The sequence below is a fragment of the Zootermopsis nevadensis genome, unplaced genomic scaffold (genome assembly GCF_977971745.1).
Source record: "Zootermopsis nevadensis isolate Lab colony 2312 unplaced genomic scaffold, Znev_1.0 Znev_ptg000008l, whole genome shotgun sequence".
NCBI lineage: Eukaryota > Metazoa > Arthropoda > Insecta > Blattodea > Termopsidae > Zootermopsis > Zootermopsis nevadensis.
The window spans coordinates 2,239,080-2,258,649 of record NW_028259140.1 but is presented as its reverse complement, the minus strand read 5'-3'; the positions used below and the strand labels follow the sequence as shown (position 1 = coordinate 2,258,649).

The window sequence follows — 19,570 nt, the reverse complement described above, 5'->3', positions numbered from 1 at the left end:
CACGTCAATACCAGTCTAATTGAGAAAGTCGTTTTACACATGCTGCCATCTGTACGCTACTTTTAATGCGTACGAACAATTGCATAATTTTCGAAAACGTTTTTGATCTTTGGAATTCATATTGCATAGTTAATTGTTGTTTTTTCATAATTTGCTTTACTTGAATGTGTTTGGATTGAATTGCAACACCTTTATTTAAGTATGATGATTGCTGTGCGCGAATTCTTACGTATGAAGCTACAAGGCGCTTAGATAACCATAGTCACTATCAGTATCTTCGCCATTAAAATCTTTCTGCCCTCATTTTGTGCATTTGTTGGTCTTATGACGTATCAGTGTACGTATCGGCAGCAGTTAGAAAATATAAACAAACGTCTTTGTGCATAATTCCTTGTTTATAAAGTCGGATGTTGGTGGTCGTGGCCGATTTCGCGTTTGTTCCACCTCGCGACTTTGATGCCGTCGTGTTAATTTATTACAAATGTTGTGACACATTTAGGTATTTATTTTTGTTACGTACCTGTGGCACGACGTCCACACAAAATTTGAGCAGTTTCCGACCATCCATGGTCTATTTCGAAAATTCGTGCGCAGGAGGCCATGTTCAGCTGACGCAGAATACCGCTGTTGGGTTGAGTTAGGTTAGGTTAGGTTGGGTTAAAGGGGCATCTGCGTAGAAGGTGATGCGCAGTGACGTGATGCGGATTGTCTAAGTTAAGGCATCGTTTGTGTTCTATTATCGATTGCGGGTAATTAAACAATGAATTATTTCAATTTTCTCACATTATGGAACAATCTTTTGTTTGTGTTACTGCCATAGCTTTATACTTCGAAGATTTCACATTTTATACTTACTTGTGGACCACGCAACACGATTGGCTGACGTCACGTATGAATGTTTTTACGCAATTGTAGTTGTTGAATTGCAAGCGTGGTCTGGTTACGCTTAAGTATTATTAATACACATGTTATAATTTTATTTTAAATTATATCAAGTGCATAACTCGTTGATATAGTCGGATTTTGATGATCGTGGCCGAATACGCGTTTCATCCACCTCGCGACTTTGACGCCTTCGTGTGAATTTATTACAAGTGTTGTGACACATATAGGTATTTATTCTTATTACTTACCTGTGGCACGACGTCCATACAAAATTTCAGCAATTTCCGACCATCGATGTTCTATTTCGAAAATTCGTGCGCAGGTGGCGATGTTCAGCTGACGCAGAATACCCCTGTTGGGTTGAGTTAGGTTAGGTTAGGTTAGGTTAGGTTATAGAGGCATCTGCGCAGAAGGTGATGCGCAGTGACGTGATGCGGATTGTCTTAGTTAAGGCATCGTTTGTGTTCTATTATCGATTGCGGGTAATTAAACAATAAATTATTTCAATTTTCTCACATTATAGAACAATCTTTTGTTTGTGTTACTGCCATAGCTGTATACTTCGAAGATTTCACATTTAATGCCTACTTGTGGACCACGCAACACAATTGGCTGACGTCACTTATGAATGTTTTTACGCAATTGTAGTTATTGAATTGCATGTGTGGTCTGATTACGCTTAAGTATTATTAATACACATGTTATAATTTTATTTTAAATTATATCGAGCGCATAGCTCGTTGATATAGTCGGATTTTGATGATCGTGGCCGATTACGCGTTTCATCCACCTCGCGACTTTGACGCCTTCGTGTGAATTTATTACAAGTGTTGTGGCACATATAGGTATTTATTCTTATTACTTACCTGTGGCACGACGTCCATACAAAATTTCAGCAATTTCCGACCATCGATGTTCTATTTCGAAAATTCGTGCGCAGGTGGTCATGTTCAGCTGACGCAGAATACCGCTGTTGGGTTGAGTTAGGTTAGGTTAGGTTAGGTTAGGTTAGGTTAAAGGGGCATCTGCGCAGAAGGTGATGCGCAGTGACGTGATGCAGATTGTCTATGTTAAGGCATCGTATGAGTTCTATTACCGATTGCGGGAAATTAAACACCCAAATATTTCAATGTCCTTAAATTTTAGAACAAACTTGTGTTTGAGTCACTACTATAGCTTTATACTTGAAATATCTTATATTGTCACCTTCTTGTTAACCTCGAAAGACAATTGGCTCACGTCACTTGTGCATGTTTTTACGCAGTTGTAGTTGTTTCATTTGCATGTGTGGTCTGCTTACGCTTAAGAAATATTAGTACACTTGTGAAATTTTATTTTAGAATCTATCGAGATATTACAAAGATCCGGCTTGTCAGAAATATATATGTATACATATGCACACACCCACACACGTCACATTTAGTCAGGTCCAACTTCTGTAAATCAGGTACATCTGGAATTTATTTGGCTGTTACCATAAGGAACACGCCTCTATTGTGCACACGCATAATGTCGAAAGTTAATTCACGGCGTTTAATGACACATCTCGGCAATTCACACGTACACGTACATGAGACCGTAAGTGTAATGTTGTACTTGTCTCCATCTTGCATACGTCACTGAAAGGAGAACGTCCTCTCGTCTTCACTGTACGAAGCACACAGCGGTTTAATATGTATCGGAGGAAATAAATGTTGCTTATTGTCCCGATGAGAGAATTTGTTAGAGTACCGACGTCCGAAAGCGTGAACTTAAGAACTTAACTAAAGTTCAAGGCAAACTATGAACGACGGAGACTGCACTGCCTCTCGACAAAATTACTAACGACTGACTTTCACTTCCGGGACTGACATCGATCTCTCGTATTTGAAAGCTCCAACCGAATCGAACCACGTAATTTTCGGTTTAGTGTTCTGAGTTTGTGAGCTCTGCTGTCGGCCAATCGTTACGGAGAGTGGTTTGCGTGTTCGTCAGTGGTCGTGGGTTTGTCCTGAAGGAGTGCTGGAGAATTCCAGTAGAAGTCCTGGAGTAAATCTGGATAATTCATACAGTGTTGTAGGACAAGTCCTGGATAGTTTATGCGGAATATCATTGGTTGTGGAGAAGTGCTTAAGAATCACAACTGCTCCCATTGGCTAGGGCAAGGTACTCCATCCACGGTCCTTCTCCTACAAACCCATCCCCACACACCCAATTGGCACGTTTATCTCCCTGATGACGGAGGCGGTATGACCTCTGAAACGTTGGTTAACATCGACCAGACCACGCAGCGCAACAACCCAGAAGACAGAAATCTTCATACTCACCGCTGTGAAAACCTCAAATCTTACTTGTCTTGTGTTTGTGTGACCATTGCACTGTTGGGATCTGGTTGTGTCTGAATCGCACCTGACAAATCTTCATATTTTTATATTATTAGGTTTTTTCTTATAAAATAAATTGCTCAGTGTATTACCCATATTATATTTTATCATGTGGAACTTTATGTTATCCTGTGTTAACAGGAATACCCTGACTATTATGAAGTGATAAAGCGACCCATTGACCTGGAACGGATCTCACAGAAGTTGAAGTCGTCACAGTATGAGAGCCTGGATGACATGGTGTCTGATTTTGTGCTCATGTTTGACAATGCCTGCAAATATAATGAGCCTGATTCGCAAATTTACAAGGTGACTATCTTGGTCAAACTGGACATTCTAGTAACATTAAAAGGAATGTAATGATTCTTTCTCCGTGATTGTTTTAATGATCACATGTGATGTTTCGTACCACCCTAAACTCCATGTTTCATTTTGATGTAATGCTATATCTACAGATGAATGTAGGGAATTGGAAATAATTCCTTCTTATATGAAGCTTCATCAGACAGTAGACTGCTGAAAGTGAAGCATTAAGTACTGACGTGATGTCAGGATTATTGTTTTGTGGATTTTAAAATGCCGACTGTGTAGTATTTAGTTGTGATGGATGTGTTTCAGGAATATGTAGATATCTTATTTTGACCTTATTTTGCGCAGGATGCTCTCATGCTGCAGAGAGTTGCTCTTCAGACAAAGTTGCAGTTACGTGAGGATGAAGAAGCTGTACCAGATGTGACTGCAGCTGTCCAGGAGCTTCTTACATCACTCTTCATCTCAATCTACAATCACCAGGATGAAGAGGGTCGCTGTTTCTCTGACTCCATGGCCGAACTGCCAGAACACGATGAAATTGACGGTTCGAAGTAAGCTGACGCCCATGCCAGTAATGAAATTGCACAGTTGCACAGTTCATTAACTGGGTGCCAAAATTGTTGCCCGCATTATTATGACTTAAAGTTTGCGTCTGTGATGTAAATTAATGTGTGTATTATACATGTGGCATTATCAGTGAACCATATAAGAACTGAGGTTCTTATAGCAGTGGAGATGTCGATGATTGTGTTCTAGGTCACTACACCACATGTGCTTGTAGGTATATGCCAACATTTTGGAGGACACATACTGCTTCCACTTCCGGGTTGAAGTGAACATTTACACAGTATATCATGATCCTAATTATTATCCTTATCGATCCTACTGTTAGACATTTTTTGCGACACAAGTAGTACGAATTAAATTCTTTCAAAAAGTTTTTGTAAACGTGTATTTTCTTCAGTTGATATTGTATGTAAGTCTGGGGGTGATATTTTCCGTTTCACATCTCATTAATTCAATATATTATTACCAGTTTCTTTTATAGTGTTGCATAAAATGTTTCTTGTTGATGAAATCTGTATTTTTCATCCTGAGTCGATTTCATGAAATGCATTTTATAAAGTATACCACAGAATTTGAAAGTTCCTTCTACAAGGAATAAAATGGGGTTGCTCGTTACGTGTAAAATGAAATGTTAGTTTTTACATAAATACTTAGTCAAAGTTTAATTTATTTTATTGCAAAGTTTTAGCTATAGTACAAGTTTGAAATTTCTGTCTTGAGTGACCTCAACCGCAAGCCTTGGTTTGTCCCATATATTGCAATTTTCTATGCTTGTTACAGTCGTGTTATGTTGGGCAGTTTTATATTCCCCTCTTCTGATGTAAAAATTGTAATTGCCTAGGATTCGAGCCCTGTCTTTGGATCTCATTAAGCGGCGACTTGATCGTGGACTATATCGTCGGTTGGACACATTTCAAGAAGATATATTTGCCTGTCTGGAAAGAGCACGTCGTTTGTCTCGTACTGATTCGCAAGTGTTTGAGGATTCTATTGAACTACAGTCATTTTTCATTAGACAGAGGTATGCAGTGATGTTAACATAATGTAAAATGAAGATTTAATCTTAGAAATCTCTATATGTTACTAGCCGAATGTTGCGTGTTTTTAGAGATGAACTTTGTCGTGGAGGTGATTTGCTACATTCTCCTGCTCTGAGCTACACACTGTTGCATTTGGCAGCTGCAGTGGAGGCAACTCGACAACAGAAACTACTGCAAGAACAGCCTGAGGAGGAAGGAGAAACACGCAGTTCTGAAGATTCACTCAGGGTAAGTAATTGTCAGTTCCAGCGTAGTTATCATATGGACGTTTGTGGACACAGTGCATCCGTTTTATCTTATTTGAATCTCTCCATTGTTTTGTGGTCATATGAATTTTTCATTGCTTTATTTGTTTATAGTCTTTTGTTCCTATGACTTTCCCACTTGGTATGGGTCATCTGATCATTTTCTTTTTATGTATTTTTTAAATGAATTATTGAAAAAGCTCACAAAGGCTTGCTATGTTCTGTTTCCATGATCATAATATTGAAGTGACATTACTATGTTGCTATCAAGTAGGTAATTCCAAAATTCTGTAAAATTATTGTGAAGAATTGATAGTGTGAAATGTAAATTATTTTGTGGTAGTTTGTACGTAGAAAGAAAGAAATAAAGACACACTTACATGACTCCAAATTTACAGACATTGAAGTACTAGATTTTTCTTACATGAAGTGTCTTCTTTTCTAGGATGCAGGGGGTAATACATCTTCAGGTGACTCCATGAGTTTCAATCAGCAGGTTTACAGAATTGGAGACTTTGTTTATGCAGAGCCAAAGGAACGTGGAATGGATACCAGCATTATAAACATTGAGAGATTATGGACCAACCAAGAAGGACAGCAGATGATGTATGGGAACTACTTCTATCGTCCCAATGAGACGTATCATGTTACAACTCGAAGGTTCTTGGAGAAGGTAAGTATCTTCATCATTACGTAGTAAGAAAATCCTGGCAAGATGAGAACTTGTATTTATATCTTCTTCTATGGCTCTCCAGTCCGTATTCAGTCCATGGCCTCCTCAATTCTCCTCTTCAATTTGGTCCTCTGTTAGGTCCGTCTGTCCGAGGCTTTGATCAAGGTTTCGAAATGTCTACCTTTTTATGGTGCAGGGTTGTTAGCCTTGCGACTAACCCCCAACCTGGAGGACCAGGGTACCTGTCTTAGTCTGACCTCTCCCTCTCGACCAATCTGTCTAGGGAGGCTCTACCAGTAGCTCTTGGGGTCACTGAGGTACTCAAGCCGCACCACCACGACAAACTGCAGGTACCATTAAGTGGGGTTTCAACGTTTGACAGATATCTTAATTTGTATTAGTATACATGTTCTTATATGATTTTTCAAATAAAAACAAGAAAGAAGAAATATTTATGAGAACCATTAATGAATTCTCTGTTTTATAATTGTTACAGGAAGTGTTTAAGAGTGATGTACACACTGCCATGCCACTGGATCAAGTTCTAGGACTTTGTTGTGTTTTAAGTGTGAAAGACTATTTCCGTTCCAAACCCGAGGGTTTCGCTGAAAAGGATGTGTATGTTTGCGAATCACGATATTCCACAAAAGCACGTGCTTTCAAGAAGATTAAGGTAGGGTTTTGATGACTTTTATTTGCATGGCACTTCTCTTTGAACCTGGTGCGTAATAGTTATCTCACCATATAATATTTGATTTATATTTCAGGGTTTGATGGTTATTATAGGTTTCTAGTGCATTCTTATTGTTTTTGATACACAGTTGGTTTATTTACATACTTTTTAAACATTTTACTCTCGTTAGATATGGTATCATCCACTTTGTTAACACATTGCCTTCAAACAGTTTATAACTATCTGGTCAGGTAATAGAGAGTTAACTGTATTTATTATTCATTACGAAATTCCATTTTTATTACTGTAAATTGTAATGCCACATAGAATAGGGCACGTAAAATGAACGGTGTTGATTATGTTCTCAGTAACTAAGGTTAACAGTGTCTTTCAAGTGTTGTCTTTGTAGGAATTTTAACCCTTTAGACATGTTCAGTATTAAATGCTTTAATAAAATATGGCATTGAATATCTTGCAGGTTTCAAGGTCAAAGTCATCATCTCGTTCTTAAAATAAGATTTTAATTACAGAGCTGAGAATTATTTGTTGTTGCAGTCGTGGCCTTCCAATATGTCACAGCATTTGACACTGATTCCTAGAGAAGAGATTCTTGAACCAAAGCGTGTCATGTCAGTATTCCGAGAACGTGTGGAAAAGCACAAGGAAGAGATAGCAGAGCTGGAGGAAAGAGAGAAACTTGTAGAAAAGGAGAAACCAGTGAGTACTCAAGACACTTGTGGGTTGGTCAAACTAGTTTATATTAAAACCAAAAAGATTTTGAGTTCCCATATTTACACAAGTAAGCTGTGTGTGTGTGTGTATGCAATCTGTACTACACTTTTAAGAAGAAGAAGAAGGAGAAAAATATTTTTCCTCTGTCACAATTTTTTAACACTGGAAAAAGATCACTAAAGTAAATGCATATACACTCATCTAATTGTGCTAGGATAGGTTCGTGCCAGAGATAATCCTGTAATAGTCACATATTGTTCGTTGTTATTTCTTTGTTTCAGCCAGTATCATTTTATGAATTTTAAAATATCAGAAACAATTATCATGTAGTAATTTGTTTTACAGAAGCGTTCTGTGTTTTTTGTTGGTATTGCGTGTATTTATTGTTTACAATTTTTTACCTGTGTTATCATTGAAGTGATCTGAAAATCTTATACTATATGCTATAAAACATTTCAAGTAACACTTTCATCACCCTGATGACGGAAGCAGTATGACCTCTGAAAAGTTGGTGGAAATCTACCAGACTACATGGTGTAATAACCCAGAAGACAACAAATTTTTATTTGAATATTGTTGTCACATCTCTTTTTCAGTCTTCAGAGTTACTGCTTTTGAAAATTCTATATGTTCCTTGTTTTTTTTCATGATTACTATTAAATATCAAAATTTTCCTATTTATATGTTTGTTTTGTAGAATGTAGAAGTGTTGAATGGGCAGACTCCAGATGGTTGTACATATTATGAACAGTTCAATGCTCCGTGCGGTGTAATCCGCACGGGCGACTGTGTCTACGTACGCACTGACATAGGGCGGCAGCTTATTGCTCAAGTGGATTCTATATGGACCGACAAACAGTAAGTTTTGACGACTGCACTGAATGCTAATTGGTTTTATAAGGAATACAGTTTACAGGTTACTTTCATTTGCATTTCATAAATCATTTTCAGAATAGGTAACTCCGTGGAGTGGAGTTCTTTTGAAGCTAATAATCACGCAACTTGTCAAATCCCCTGCCTTTTATGGGATTCAGAAGTTTGTTATTGCAGGATTTGAGGTTATCGCAGCAGTTAAACTGTGATATCAAAGGCTCTGATTTATTTAAAGTTGTCAGATGTAGTCTGTCATTGGACCAGAACATAATTTTCTGTATGTCAGATTGAGTCTAGCATAGGGTATGAAGGTTTGACATTTTAAAGATATTGGTAACTATTTGTACAAACTGCTTTATCGGTTAGCAACTCGGAATTTGGTATTTGTTAATTTTATATTGTTCTTAATGTAAGCAGCAGTTCTTTAAACAGCATCATCTAGTTGATATTTGTTATTATTATTATTATTATTTATTTGACTGCAAATGGGTTTTTACCCGGTGGCAGTGGTCCTACAATAAGACACAACAAAACATAAGACAACAAAAACAATAAGAAACAAGAGAACAATGAAACAGAACAAAACAATAACACAAAAAACATAAGACAACACAAACAATAACAATAAGAAACAACAGAACAATGAGACACAACAAAACAATAAGACAACAAAACAATGAGACACAAAAAACATAAGGCACAACAAGAACAATAAGACACAACAAAGCAATAAACACAACAAAGCAATGGAGATGCAATATGTTTTCTTTGAGGTATGGACTGAATTCTTAAGTATTGTGTTTACATGCTTTGGCTTGAAAGAGTCAAACCATTTGTTAAATGTCAGTGTACAACAGACTATTTTTTACGAAACGCTGATGTCAGTCATTGCTCAGACTTAGAAGAATCGTACTGATGTGAATATTTCCTGTTACGTTATAGGGGTATGTGCTTCTTTCGAGGACCATGGCTTGTTACACCCCCAGAGATTCCTCATGCTCCAACACGACTTTTCTACAAGCAGGAAGTGTTCCTCAGTACCCTGGAAGATACAAATACAATAGACAGCTTAATGGGAAAATGTGCAGTTCTTGAACACGGCGAATACATCTCTTGTGAGTATTCCGACGGAATGGATCATTATTGTAGCCACGGAAACAAGATAGGTTATTTTTGAAAATGAACAGTGCAATGAGCACATCAGTTATCAATGGTAATGACTGAAAAACACACGTGATCTGAAGCAGAACATTGATGCTTAATGGTGATGACTTAAATATGCTTAAATTCAGTAGTTACTGTGAACATTTAACTTTTTGTGTAACATCCTTAAATGTGGAAGACATCAGATTTGAAACAAGGTGCATTCCAGGCCAGAAAAGTAAAGATTAATAAGGAGTAAATAGCGTGTTGGATTTTCACGTTTTGTGACATTACTGCTCGTTACAGGTCGCCCGACAGAAATCCTCGAGCATGATGTGTATGTGTGTGAATCAGTTTATGATGAAGCAAGGCGTCAAGTGAAGAAACTTCCTCGAGAGGGCTTGAAGAAGTATAGTCACAGCAATGCAGTCGCAGAGGATGAAATCTACTTCTTTCGCAGATTGATAAATCCGCCGAAGGTGTGTGTACGTTCACACCTGACTATATATTTTTAGGGGCCTTAGCTTTTTATGCTTTCTACTGAAGTAGCAACTTAAGGGAGAGTAACTTATTTATTCAAAGAAAATAGTGATACGTATATACAAAAAAATTGTGCCTTTGTCTCTTACGATATTGAAATATTTGGCACAGAAAAAAGGCATTATATTTTTATATGAATAATGGGATTGTCATTATGATTGCTTGTTAATGCTGAATCTTGAATGTAGGTTAACATAAATTTTACTAGCTTGGAGCTGGAATAGGTTGTCTTTGTCCATTATAGAATGCTGTATAGTGTGAAGGTGGATAATTTATGCAGGTTTGTGGCCAAGCAGTTATGTCCATTGTATGTTCAGAAGTGTAATATGTCATATTTCTTTAGGAGAGTAGAGGTCATTAACTCAGTTATTGAAGAAAAAGTTTCTTACAATACTCTTTTGCTGGCTCCCTCTCTCTTTTTTTTTGTGTGTGTGTGGATGCAGAGCCGGCGTAGCTCAGTCATTATAGTGACTGGCTCCGGAATGGGTGACCGGGGTTTGATCCCCGACGGGGGCAGAGGATTTTTCTTCTAGCCTCTGCGTCCAGACCGGCTCTGGGGCCCACCCAGCCTCCTATCCAATGGGTACAGGGGTCTTTTCCCAGGGGTAAAGCACGGCCAGGGCGTGATGCTGACCACTCACCCCCCATCTAGTGCCGAGGTCAAGGAAGAGAGGAGCTATACCTCCTCTCCTCCCAAACGTCTACATGGCGTATAGTGGGCAGCTTTACTCTTTTTTGGATATTATTTGTGGATGCACAATTTTTATGAGTATTATGTAACAACAAAGAAAGATGTTTCTACAAAATTGGTATTCATAACACTGTTTATTCTGTACTGTATTATTTCTATAAGTACAGGTTAGTCACATTGAATTTCCATATTAAATCAAGCGTTATGTGCTTTTGAAGGCTTGGCTATGTACCTACATACTAAACTCGCTTTCCTTGAAAGTTACAAAAGCTAATTATCTCCCATTACCAGAAATTTAATGTGTATAACCTAATTTCCATGCCATCCTATAGTATGCTGTTTAAGCTTCTTGCCATTTTTAATTTTTAAACAATATTCTGAATTATTAATTTATTTTATTTTGATTTCAGATTGGAAGTGATTCTGCCCAATCACAGCCTACTGAAGGACTTAAAACATCACTGCATTATGAAATGGTAAGTTGATACATATCATTTATACCACTACGTAAGTTTATGTATACCATTTCTTTAGCATATTTTCTATCCCCTAGCCAAATTTGCTATATATGCGGAGAGTGCATTAAAATGGCCTTACCTATGACAGCTAATGTTGGGGCTCGTAGAATTTGGTGGTAAGGCCTGCTACAGCCCATGTTATATTCCAGGCCCCATCACCACTGTTGCCCAGGATGAAGCCTGACATGCTGCAAATGGAGGACTCGCTGGATGGAGGGCCACCCTCTGTTGGCTCAGGGGATACTGCCCCACCTGTTGCTGTTACTGGTTCTGCCTGTGTTATATTCCAGGCCCCATCGCCACTGTTGCCAAAGATGGAGCCTGACATGCTGCAGTTGGAGGACTCGCTGGATGGAGGGCCACCCTCTGTTGGTTCAGGGGATACTGCTCCGCCCGTTGCTGTAACGACGCCCGTCTCTTCCAAGAAGGTCAGTGCTGTAGTTTGTTATTCAAAGTTTATTTTTATTTTATATTATTTTCTTTATTTTTGCATATTACTGCAAAATGCATATTTAATAGCGACTGACTGTAAGATTTGAGGTTTTCACAGTGTTGAGTATGAAGATTTCTGTCTTCTGGGTTGTTGCGCTGTGTAGTCTGGTCGATGTTTGCCAACGTTTCAGAGGTCATACTGCCTCCGTCATCAGGGCGATTCATCGCCCTGGTGACAGATGACCTCTGAAACGTTGGTTAGCATCAACCAGACTACACAGCGCAACAACCCAGAACACAGGAATCTTTCGACTGACTGTTTATTAGAAAGCTTTTATTTTGGATGAGATGGGACTATGTACCCAGTTGACTAGACGCTGGCTTCTCACCGAGGAGACCTGTGTTCATTCCCGGGTGACTTTAAGTGAGATTCATAATGGACAAAGTGGTACTTGGAAAGGTTTATCTGAGTTCTTTGGTTTCATCCTGCTATCATCATTCTACCATTCACTGGCCCAAGAGGTGTCTGATAGCCTTTACTAAGCAACATATTATCATAACCTCTGACCTATCACTTAGCTGGTCTTGAAGTAATATAGTTTTAGTTTTCCGAATTAGTATCTAAATGATTATAAAGAGAAACTATGTTGCAGTTCATTGAGAATCATTGTGTGAATTCTTACTGAAATTTTAACACCCAGAAAACAGTTGCAGTCCACTAGCTTGCTCTCATCTCTATCCTGTGCTTAATATTTCTTTAAAAGATCTTCTGCCTGATACTCTAATAATCATATTTAAGGTTTACATGCGTCATGTTTGTGTTTTTGATTAAAATATATAATAAAATTCAGGTCAATACACAAAACTTTATTTGGATGTTAAAATTTAAAATTTTAAATTTGCGCCATTCATCACTATAAGGATGTTACAATAGAGCGCTTTCATTCATTTCACAACATGTTTCGATGTAATACATCATCTCCAGGTGTTGTTTTTTAAAACTATTTTATATTATAATGATGAATGGCGCAAATTTAAAATTTAAAATTTTAACATTTAAATTTTAACATCCAAATAAAGTTTTGTGTATTGACCTGAATTTTATTATATATTCTAATAATCATGTTAATTCCATGCAACTTCTGGCCACATTACTTTTGTCTCTTGTTTTTGATGCATTCATTTATTAACATTGTTTAATGTCACATGTCTGTCTTGTTTGTGCTTCTTACATAGTCTCTTTAATTCTTGTTTTATTTTTTTATTTACTTTTTTGAGTCTGGTAAATTTTCAGTTGCATAATTTAAAATGGGGCACGTATCACTTTTGTGTAAGCTTGTCATTTATTACCTTAATATGCATGTGTATGTTAGTCCAGATAATGCGTAAAGCTTCTAACGTGGGTGGATGTATCGTGTTTGAGGTCCATGTTTTTTTTTTATTCTTGCCATTGCGCAATCAGAATTATTTGCTCTTTATACACTTATTTGTGTTTTGTTTATACTTTATATTTAAATCATTAATAACTACTAGCTTAAAATTCTACATTTTTTTTTCAAACAATCAGCAGTTCAAGTAATAGTCCGAGGAAAAACATTTAGTGTAAGTATATATTACTCGAAGTCCTACCACATGGATTGTCAGGATAATGGCAAGCTGCAAACAATTATTTTGTTGTTGTTGAGAAGTTGTGGACACGTAACAATCTTGCGGGCTACATCAGGGCAATTAATGGCTCCACGCTTATATACAAATTTTGACAAATGTGCGTACTCTAAATCTGCGGTTCCATTTTTGAAGAGAGGAAGCACCGTTCTGTTCTGTTTTAAGAAAAAAGTGTACTAAGTTTTATTTGCTCGTATAGAAATCCTCTGGCAAGAAACTGGTGACGGGTTACATTCTGTACTCCAGCGACGTGCGCCGATCAGTTGCAGCCAATCATCCAGAATCCAGCTTTGGAGAAATCAGCCGTATTGTTGGGAATGAGGTACGTAGTAGAGATTATTATTGATTGAGTGACTTGTTTCAGGTGATTGATTTATATCATTTATATTCTCATGTTATTTAATGTCCAAGGAATTGGATGCTGACCTGCCTTTGGGGATTTGAAGTGAATTCATTTAAATGGGTATTTCTGTGCAATTTACTGATTCAGATATTAAAGGAAGTTTGTATTACCTGTCAATCTAGGCATTTGGTGTAGAGTGACTTGATTTGTGAATTAGGACAAGGTGAATTATGATTATTCTGTGATTCATCCAGGTTTGTGCCTCCACTTATACTTCGTGACAACCTCCTCAGTGCTTGAATCGTGATTTCTCACTTCTTTGGTGTTGAGTTGCTTGTTTCAGAGTGACTTGATTTTTCAAGTCACTGAATTATTGCACTTTCTGTACTTCGCTGAATCAGCGAGAAGAATAGTCTTGTCCGTCACTAGTATGGACTCGTTGAGCAAGAGGTGCTTGCTTGTTTGAATTTCTAAGACAACTGAAAATGTATTATGAAATACATAATTTTAAGGAAATTGTTGATGGAAGACACAGAGTTTGTGTGTCATGTATCATTACATTCAGATTGTGACTTTCTAATAAGTAATGTCCTCATCCGGTCTGATATCTGATTTTTTTGGCACTTAAGTTTCTGCCAGTAGTCGCATTTGTTTGCTATGACAACCTCTTTGTTCGGTAAAGTTTTATCTCATTAGTATGAGAATGCATTTAAGTGTAACTGAGATTTCAGACCAATACAATGGGATGCAGATATTTTATTATTGTGTGTTATGTTGGCAGTGGCGCAACCTACCAGCACAGGAGAAGCAGTGCTGGGAGGAGAGGGCAGCAAAGGTGAATGAGGAAAGTGCAGCCAAATTTGCACAAGAAGAAGCCGCAGCATCAGCAAGCCCCAACCCAATGACTCCCATGTCAATCAAACCTGCGATGAATCTCAGTAATTGTTCCCAAGAACAGATGATTGAGAATCTAGTGTTTGAATGCTGTTGGGACAATTGCGATTGGCAGTTCGAGGACCTGACTGACTGCATTGATCACTGCATCCAAGAACCCAATGGTCATGTACATCAGCATTTTGCAAACATTCCTCCTCAAGGTAAACTTCATTAATTTTCAGTAGTTACAGACAGAAGCTAGCAGTGTTAGATGCAAAATTCTATTGAGAAATGCTGTTAGTGTTTAACATAATTTTTTTTATGTTTGGATTGAGCGAGTGTCCGAATCTGTTGGTGATAATTTAGAGATTGAACCAGCTATATATATATATATATATATATTTGTTTAGGGTCTTCCAGAAGGAGAATTAAGATTGCTTAGTTTTAGGTTAGAATTCTGAAGTAAAGATGTGAAAAGTCTTATTCTCCAACAACCCAACCTTTACCTTCTTTACTTCATGGCTTCTGCACTTAGGTCTGTTGTGACCCGAAATACTCATTCCATTTTCTCCAAGGGAATTTATGAATAAACCTTTGAACGCACTTTATGTCCATTTTCTACCCTAATGAAGGATTCTACTATGAATGCTTGATGTTTTATTGCAAACTTCATTGCAAGAGAAAGAAATGAAGACTGAGAGATAGATGTGGATCATACGAAACCCACCTAGTCTCTACCGATTTTGAGAATGACTCATTTTTCATATCACTGAGGTAGGAATGGACTGCTGGCAGAACATTCTCTTAGTTTGTGGTGTTGTAAAGTTTCCTTTCTGAACTGAATTCCATGTATTTGAACAAAATGAACCAAACTTTTCAACCTGAATTCTTTATGCTTAGGACATTCTGTTCTTCTTCTGTTACGTATCATAAACAGTGATAATAGTATACTTATACTCTTAACAGAACACAGATTACGTGTTTTGTTTGTGATTCTATGTTTCAGACTGTGAATTCCAGTGCCAGTGGCGAGGATGTGGACGTATCAAAAAGGCAGCACCGCCCTTTCCAAATGCTCAGCGTCTTGCTCGTCATGTGAAAGAAGTTCATATCCAGAAGGGCAATGGTCGTTCGATAGCGCCCTCAGATCGCAGCAAGTACGTCTTCATTGATAGTATTCAAAAGTACAGTCTTGTTGCATTGTGTGTTTATTATACAGCAGCAAATTTTGAGCTACACCTGTAGCTCGCCATTAATAAATAACTCAAACCTGTGAGGTAGGATGAAAGAATTTCTTAGAATCCAAATGGTGCTCTAAACAAACTTGTAATGAACCTAGATATCAAATATACATTATTTAATGAGCTTTTTGTGATAAAAATTGAGTGTCTCATAGAATATGGGCTTTATTGGATCAGTATGAACCAGTTATAAATTTTCACAGCAACTTTTATTGTGCATCTCCTAATACCATATTTTGTTGATATCAGTTCTTTCACTGATGAAACATGTGAAGTGATACATGGCCTTCCCTGTTTGCCTTCATTTTGTGCAAAGAATTAATCATGATAGCCAGAAAATGCAATTTGAATTTACACATGAAGGATTTTTATGGAACTTTCTTCAAAAACCTCATTGAGCAGTAAGAAGATGGCTGTCTTTAGGGTTGGGTGCTTCAGTCCAGTAGACAGCCATTATCATACTCACTGCTATAAGAACCTCAAATCCTTATTGAGCAGTAGTCATGTATTTTTTGGAATGGAACTTGAGCACTCAAAATGTTTTCTTAGGTTGAATGCCTTGTCAACATTTGCATTCCTAGTGGGCACCATCAGAGTCACATCACTTCTCCCACATGTTAAGGTGGCGACTGACTTGTAACATTTGCCTGTAATGTAACGTGTTACAAATCGAGCATTACACAAGTGAAGACAGCGAACGGAGCCGCTCGATGCGAGCCGCTCACGCTCGCGGGCGCTCCATCGTGTTGTCGGTTTTTTCGCGAATCCCTTTGAGTGTTACATTACAAGTCAGTCAGTCAGTCGAGCGGCGTCGTAACGAGCATTCACGAGTTCTTTAGATAAGAGTAGCGTATTAAATGAAACAAAGATAACACAACCTCCACGCCCGACATATTGAATGAAATGAATGGAGCGCACACGAGCACAGTCGAGCCGAGCGTTCAAAACGAGCATTCGATACGCCTCACCAGTTGTGGTGTAATGTAACATGCTCGCCGCGAATGTTACATTACAAGTAAATGTTACAAGTCAGTCGCCACCTTTACAAAGTTTTCTTGAAGTTCCCCTTCTGATAGTGTAAGTTTCATTTGTGTTTGCCAACTTCTCAGATCGCTTGTGTTCATCCTGAAATTCAATTTTGTTCCAAAATACGGTATTATTCATTCTTGATCCCCAGTTTGTTTGAATTCCAGGAACTTCATGTGTTCACGAACTGCACCAGCTCAGACCAGTGTAACAAATGACAGTACCGGTTCGTTGTGTTATGATTTTTCTGTTAATATTGTGCTAGATGGTGCTCATCACTTGGCTGGGAATGACTCTAGCTGTGTATTTTTTTTCCCTTTTGTTTTGCCAAATTGCCAATCATTTCTGAGGCATGTTGGCTTCTTGTTATAACAGTGTTATTTTGTGTGTTATTGAGTAGGACTTCCTTATCCTAACATTGCTCAAAAATTAAACGTCTTCTTGCTAGCTTGAAGGTGCATGTGATATTTCTGATTATGTCTCAGTTTCTGTATGAATCTGACTCGTGCATGTATTACTTAGACTTCGAGCATTTTATTCAAGAGAAGGTTACACTTTACTGTCATAGACCTTCCCTCATCCATAAAAAAATTCTGATAGATAAATGTGATAAGCATGGAGATTGATTGATTGATTGATTGATGTAGGAGCAATTCCATTTTGAACAGACCTCAATAATCTTCCACCGTGCATGTATTTTACTCATTGACTTATCCTTGTTTTCCAAGACGTGCCTTTCCATTGAAACGTGCCTTGTGCAGAATAGATTCACCACCCGACCAATAAGTGTTTCTTCTTCCATTTCTCGACCGTTACTTCAGTCTTCCGGTGCCTAATATTTTCTTCCATTCTTCTCTATTATCCCATCCTTCCGGAGGTAGTTTCCACTCTATCATGGTCTCGGTCCACCTCCCTTCTCTCTTTTGGTTGCTATTTCATAGTCTTCTTTGGTAACCTTTCCTCCTCCATCCTTTGCACGTGTCCGTACCAAATCAGTTGTCTTTTCTCTATCTCCTCAATTATATCTCAATCCATCCTAATGATTTCTCAAATCGTTTCGTTTCTCACTCTCTCTCTTCTGGAAAATCCAGTGTTTTTGTTAAAATTAAAGTAAATAATGTCACAGAAACTTTAAGGCGCAGTGGATTAAATAAAATCTGAGGTTAACATAGGTCTATTTGGCTATCATCCAGACATTGAGACATGCATCCTTCTGAGTTGAGTTGCTTATATTCGGTGTAAGCATTCTGATGTGGTTTAAAGTTCACTAATTTTTATTAACAGTCGGTACACAACAGAATATTATAATATTTTGATGTGATGACCATTAATTAATAAGAAGTAGTGAACTAGTGTTGAATGTTGGACTCGTAGGATTACGTATGTAGTGTGTTAGTAAAACCAGTATAAAATATTTTTACTGACAAGGTGTTACCTTCTATGTGTCATGTAAAGTGTAGCATGAGTTGACGAGCAACGACCTTTGCCATGCTCATTTAAATGTCAACATGCTGTTACTGATGCCATGAAATATCACATTACCCTCCCTCAAGTGTGCATGAATTTTATCATCATATCTGCTATGTTCTGCTCTGCTCTGCTGTGTTGCCATGCTCCACGTGACGTGACGTAGGTATTTGGTATGCCTGTTCAGTAGTTTGACAACCTGTGTTGTGTGTAGGAACTTTGTGGCTTCACGTCGTCCACCTGTGCATCCTACCAGACCCCTGGCTTGTGGTGCCATCCCGCAGAGTCATCTGCAGCATGCTGCACGTGAGTTATGCAAATGTCTGTGTATTTATTATGTACCATATTAGATATCCCAGTAAGTGGCGGTAAGTAAGAACATCTTTCTCTACTTTTTCCTGGCTCTTGGAGAGTCTGAAAGTTGCAAGAGTTGAACATGTAAGCAAACAATATTCTAGAGGACAGGCATTTCCATACTTACTGCTGTGAGAACCTGGAGTTACAAAGATAGCATTTAATAAGAGTAATCTTTTACCCGGTGTCCTACGTGAGCGAGTTGCGTGGGTGAAGCAGAAATATCAAACTGGCTGTTCGTGTGGCGCTGTCCTAGGTTCCAGCGAAGCGGTCAGGAGAGGGAAGCGGCCAAAGTCCGCTGGCCAGTAAGGCGCATGCACAAGAAAGCTCTGACCGTGCAGTACACGGAAGGTGCATGCGCAGGAAGGCCGTGTGCTTCTATTGTGGTCCCTCACGTAGGACACAACAAGCGATTCCCCGCTTCATATGACACCCCATGCTGCTTATGCAGTTCGCATAGCTCGCTTGTTATCGCTTATGTAGAACATTGCCTTAGAGTCTGGATTTAACTGTGTTTGGACTGAAGACTGTTATGTTATAAAACAAGTTGTGTTATTTTGTTGATTAGAAGTGCTGTAATTCATGGAAATAACTTGGGTATACAAGGGGCATTTATGAATTTTCCTGTGTATAATCAATATGTGCTACAGACAGAAATAGTTGCATCTGTTGTTACTAAGTGTAATTATCTCGAAGGTCATTTCACTTTTTCCATTAGTGAGCTGAATGATTGATTGCAACACTCAAATTGTCTGTGCTAATATGGCGTAATGCTACTGTGAGACATATTGATGGCATCAGTAAATACAAACTAGTGTCATCAGAGTGACTTTCTAGAGTGTACAAAACGTAATCACATGCGAACAGGTGTATGGAATGAAGAGTGTATGACATTACTGCCTGAGCTCTCT

The 19,570-nt window shown here is 38.2% G+C and overlaps 1 protein-coding gene across 9 annotated transcripts in view; it reads left to right on the top strand.

Annotated features, from left to right (window-relative positions):
• The window catches only part of polybromo (protein), a 46,016-nt gene that overhangs the window by 24,005 nt on the left and 2,441 nt on the right, over positions 1 to 19,570 (top strand). For 2 of the 9 annotated variants that reach the window (XM_087344606.1, XM_087344605.1), the window contains exons 17-32: positions 3,390 to 3,557; positions 3,906 to 4,111; positions 4,969 to 5,148; positions 5,236 to 5,395; positions 5,858 to 6,085; positions 6,582 to 6,758; positions 7,314 to 7,475; positions 8,188 to 8,348; positions 9,306 to 9,478; positions 9,813 to 9,991; positions 11,148 to 11,213; positions 11,363 to 11,683; positions 13,552 to 13,674; positions 14,477 to 14,792; positions 15,578 to 15,728; positions 18,520 to 18,611. In XM_087344606.1, coding sequence (XP_087200732.1) covers positions 3,390 to 3,557; positions 3,906 to 4,111; positions 4,969 to 5,148; positions 5,236 to 5,395; positions 5,858 to 6,085; positions 6,582 to 6,758; positions 7,314 to 7,475; positions 8,188 to 8,348; positions 9,306 to 9,478; positions 9,813 to 9,991; positions 11,148 to 11,213; positions 11,363 to 11,683; positions 13,552 to 13,674; positions 14,477 to 14,792; positions 15,578 to 15,728; positions 18,520 to 18,611 — 2,863 coding nt within the window. Of the gene's footprint in view, positions 1 to 3,389; positions 3,558 to 3,905; positions 4,112 to 4,968; positions 5,149 to 5,235; positions 5,396 to 5,857; positions 6,086 to 6,581; positions 6,759 to 7,313; positions 7,476 to 8,187; positions 8,349 to 9,305; positions 9,479 to 9,812; positions 9,992 to 11,147; positions 11,214 to 11,362; positions 11,684 to 13,551; positions 13,675 to 14,476; positions 14,793 to 15,577; positions 15,729 to 17,005; positions 17,065 to 18,519; positions 18,612 to 19,570 lie in introns of all 9 variants that reach the window. The other 7 variants (XM_087344611.1, XM_087344608.1, XM_087344607.1 and 4 more) reach the window with 6 other exon arrangements.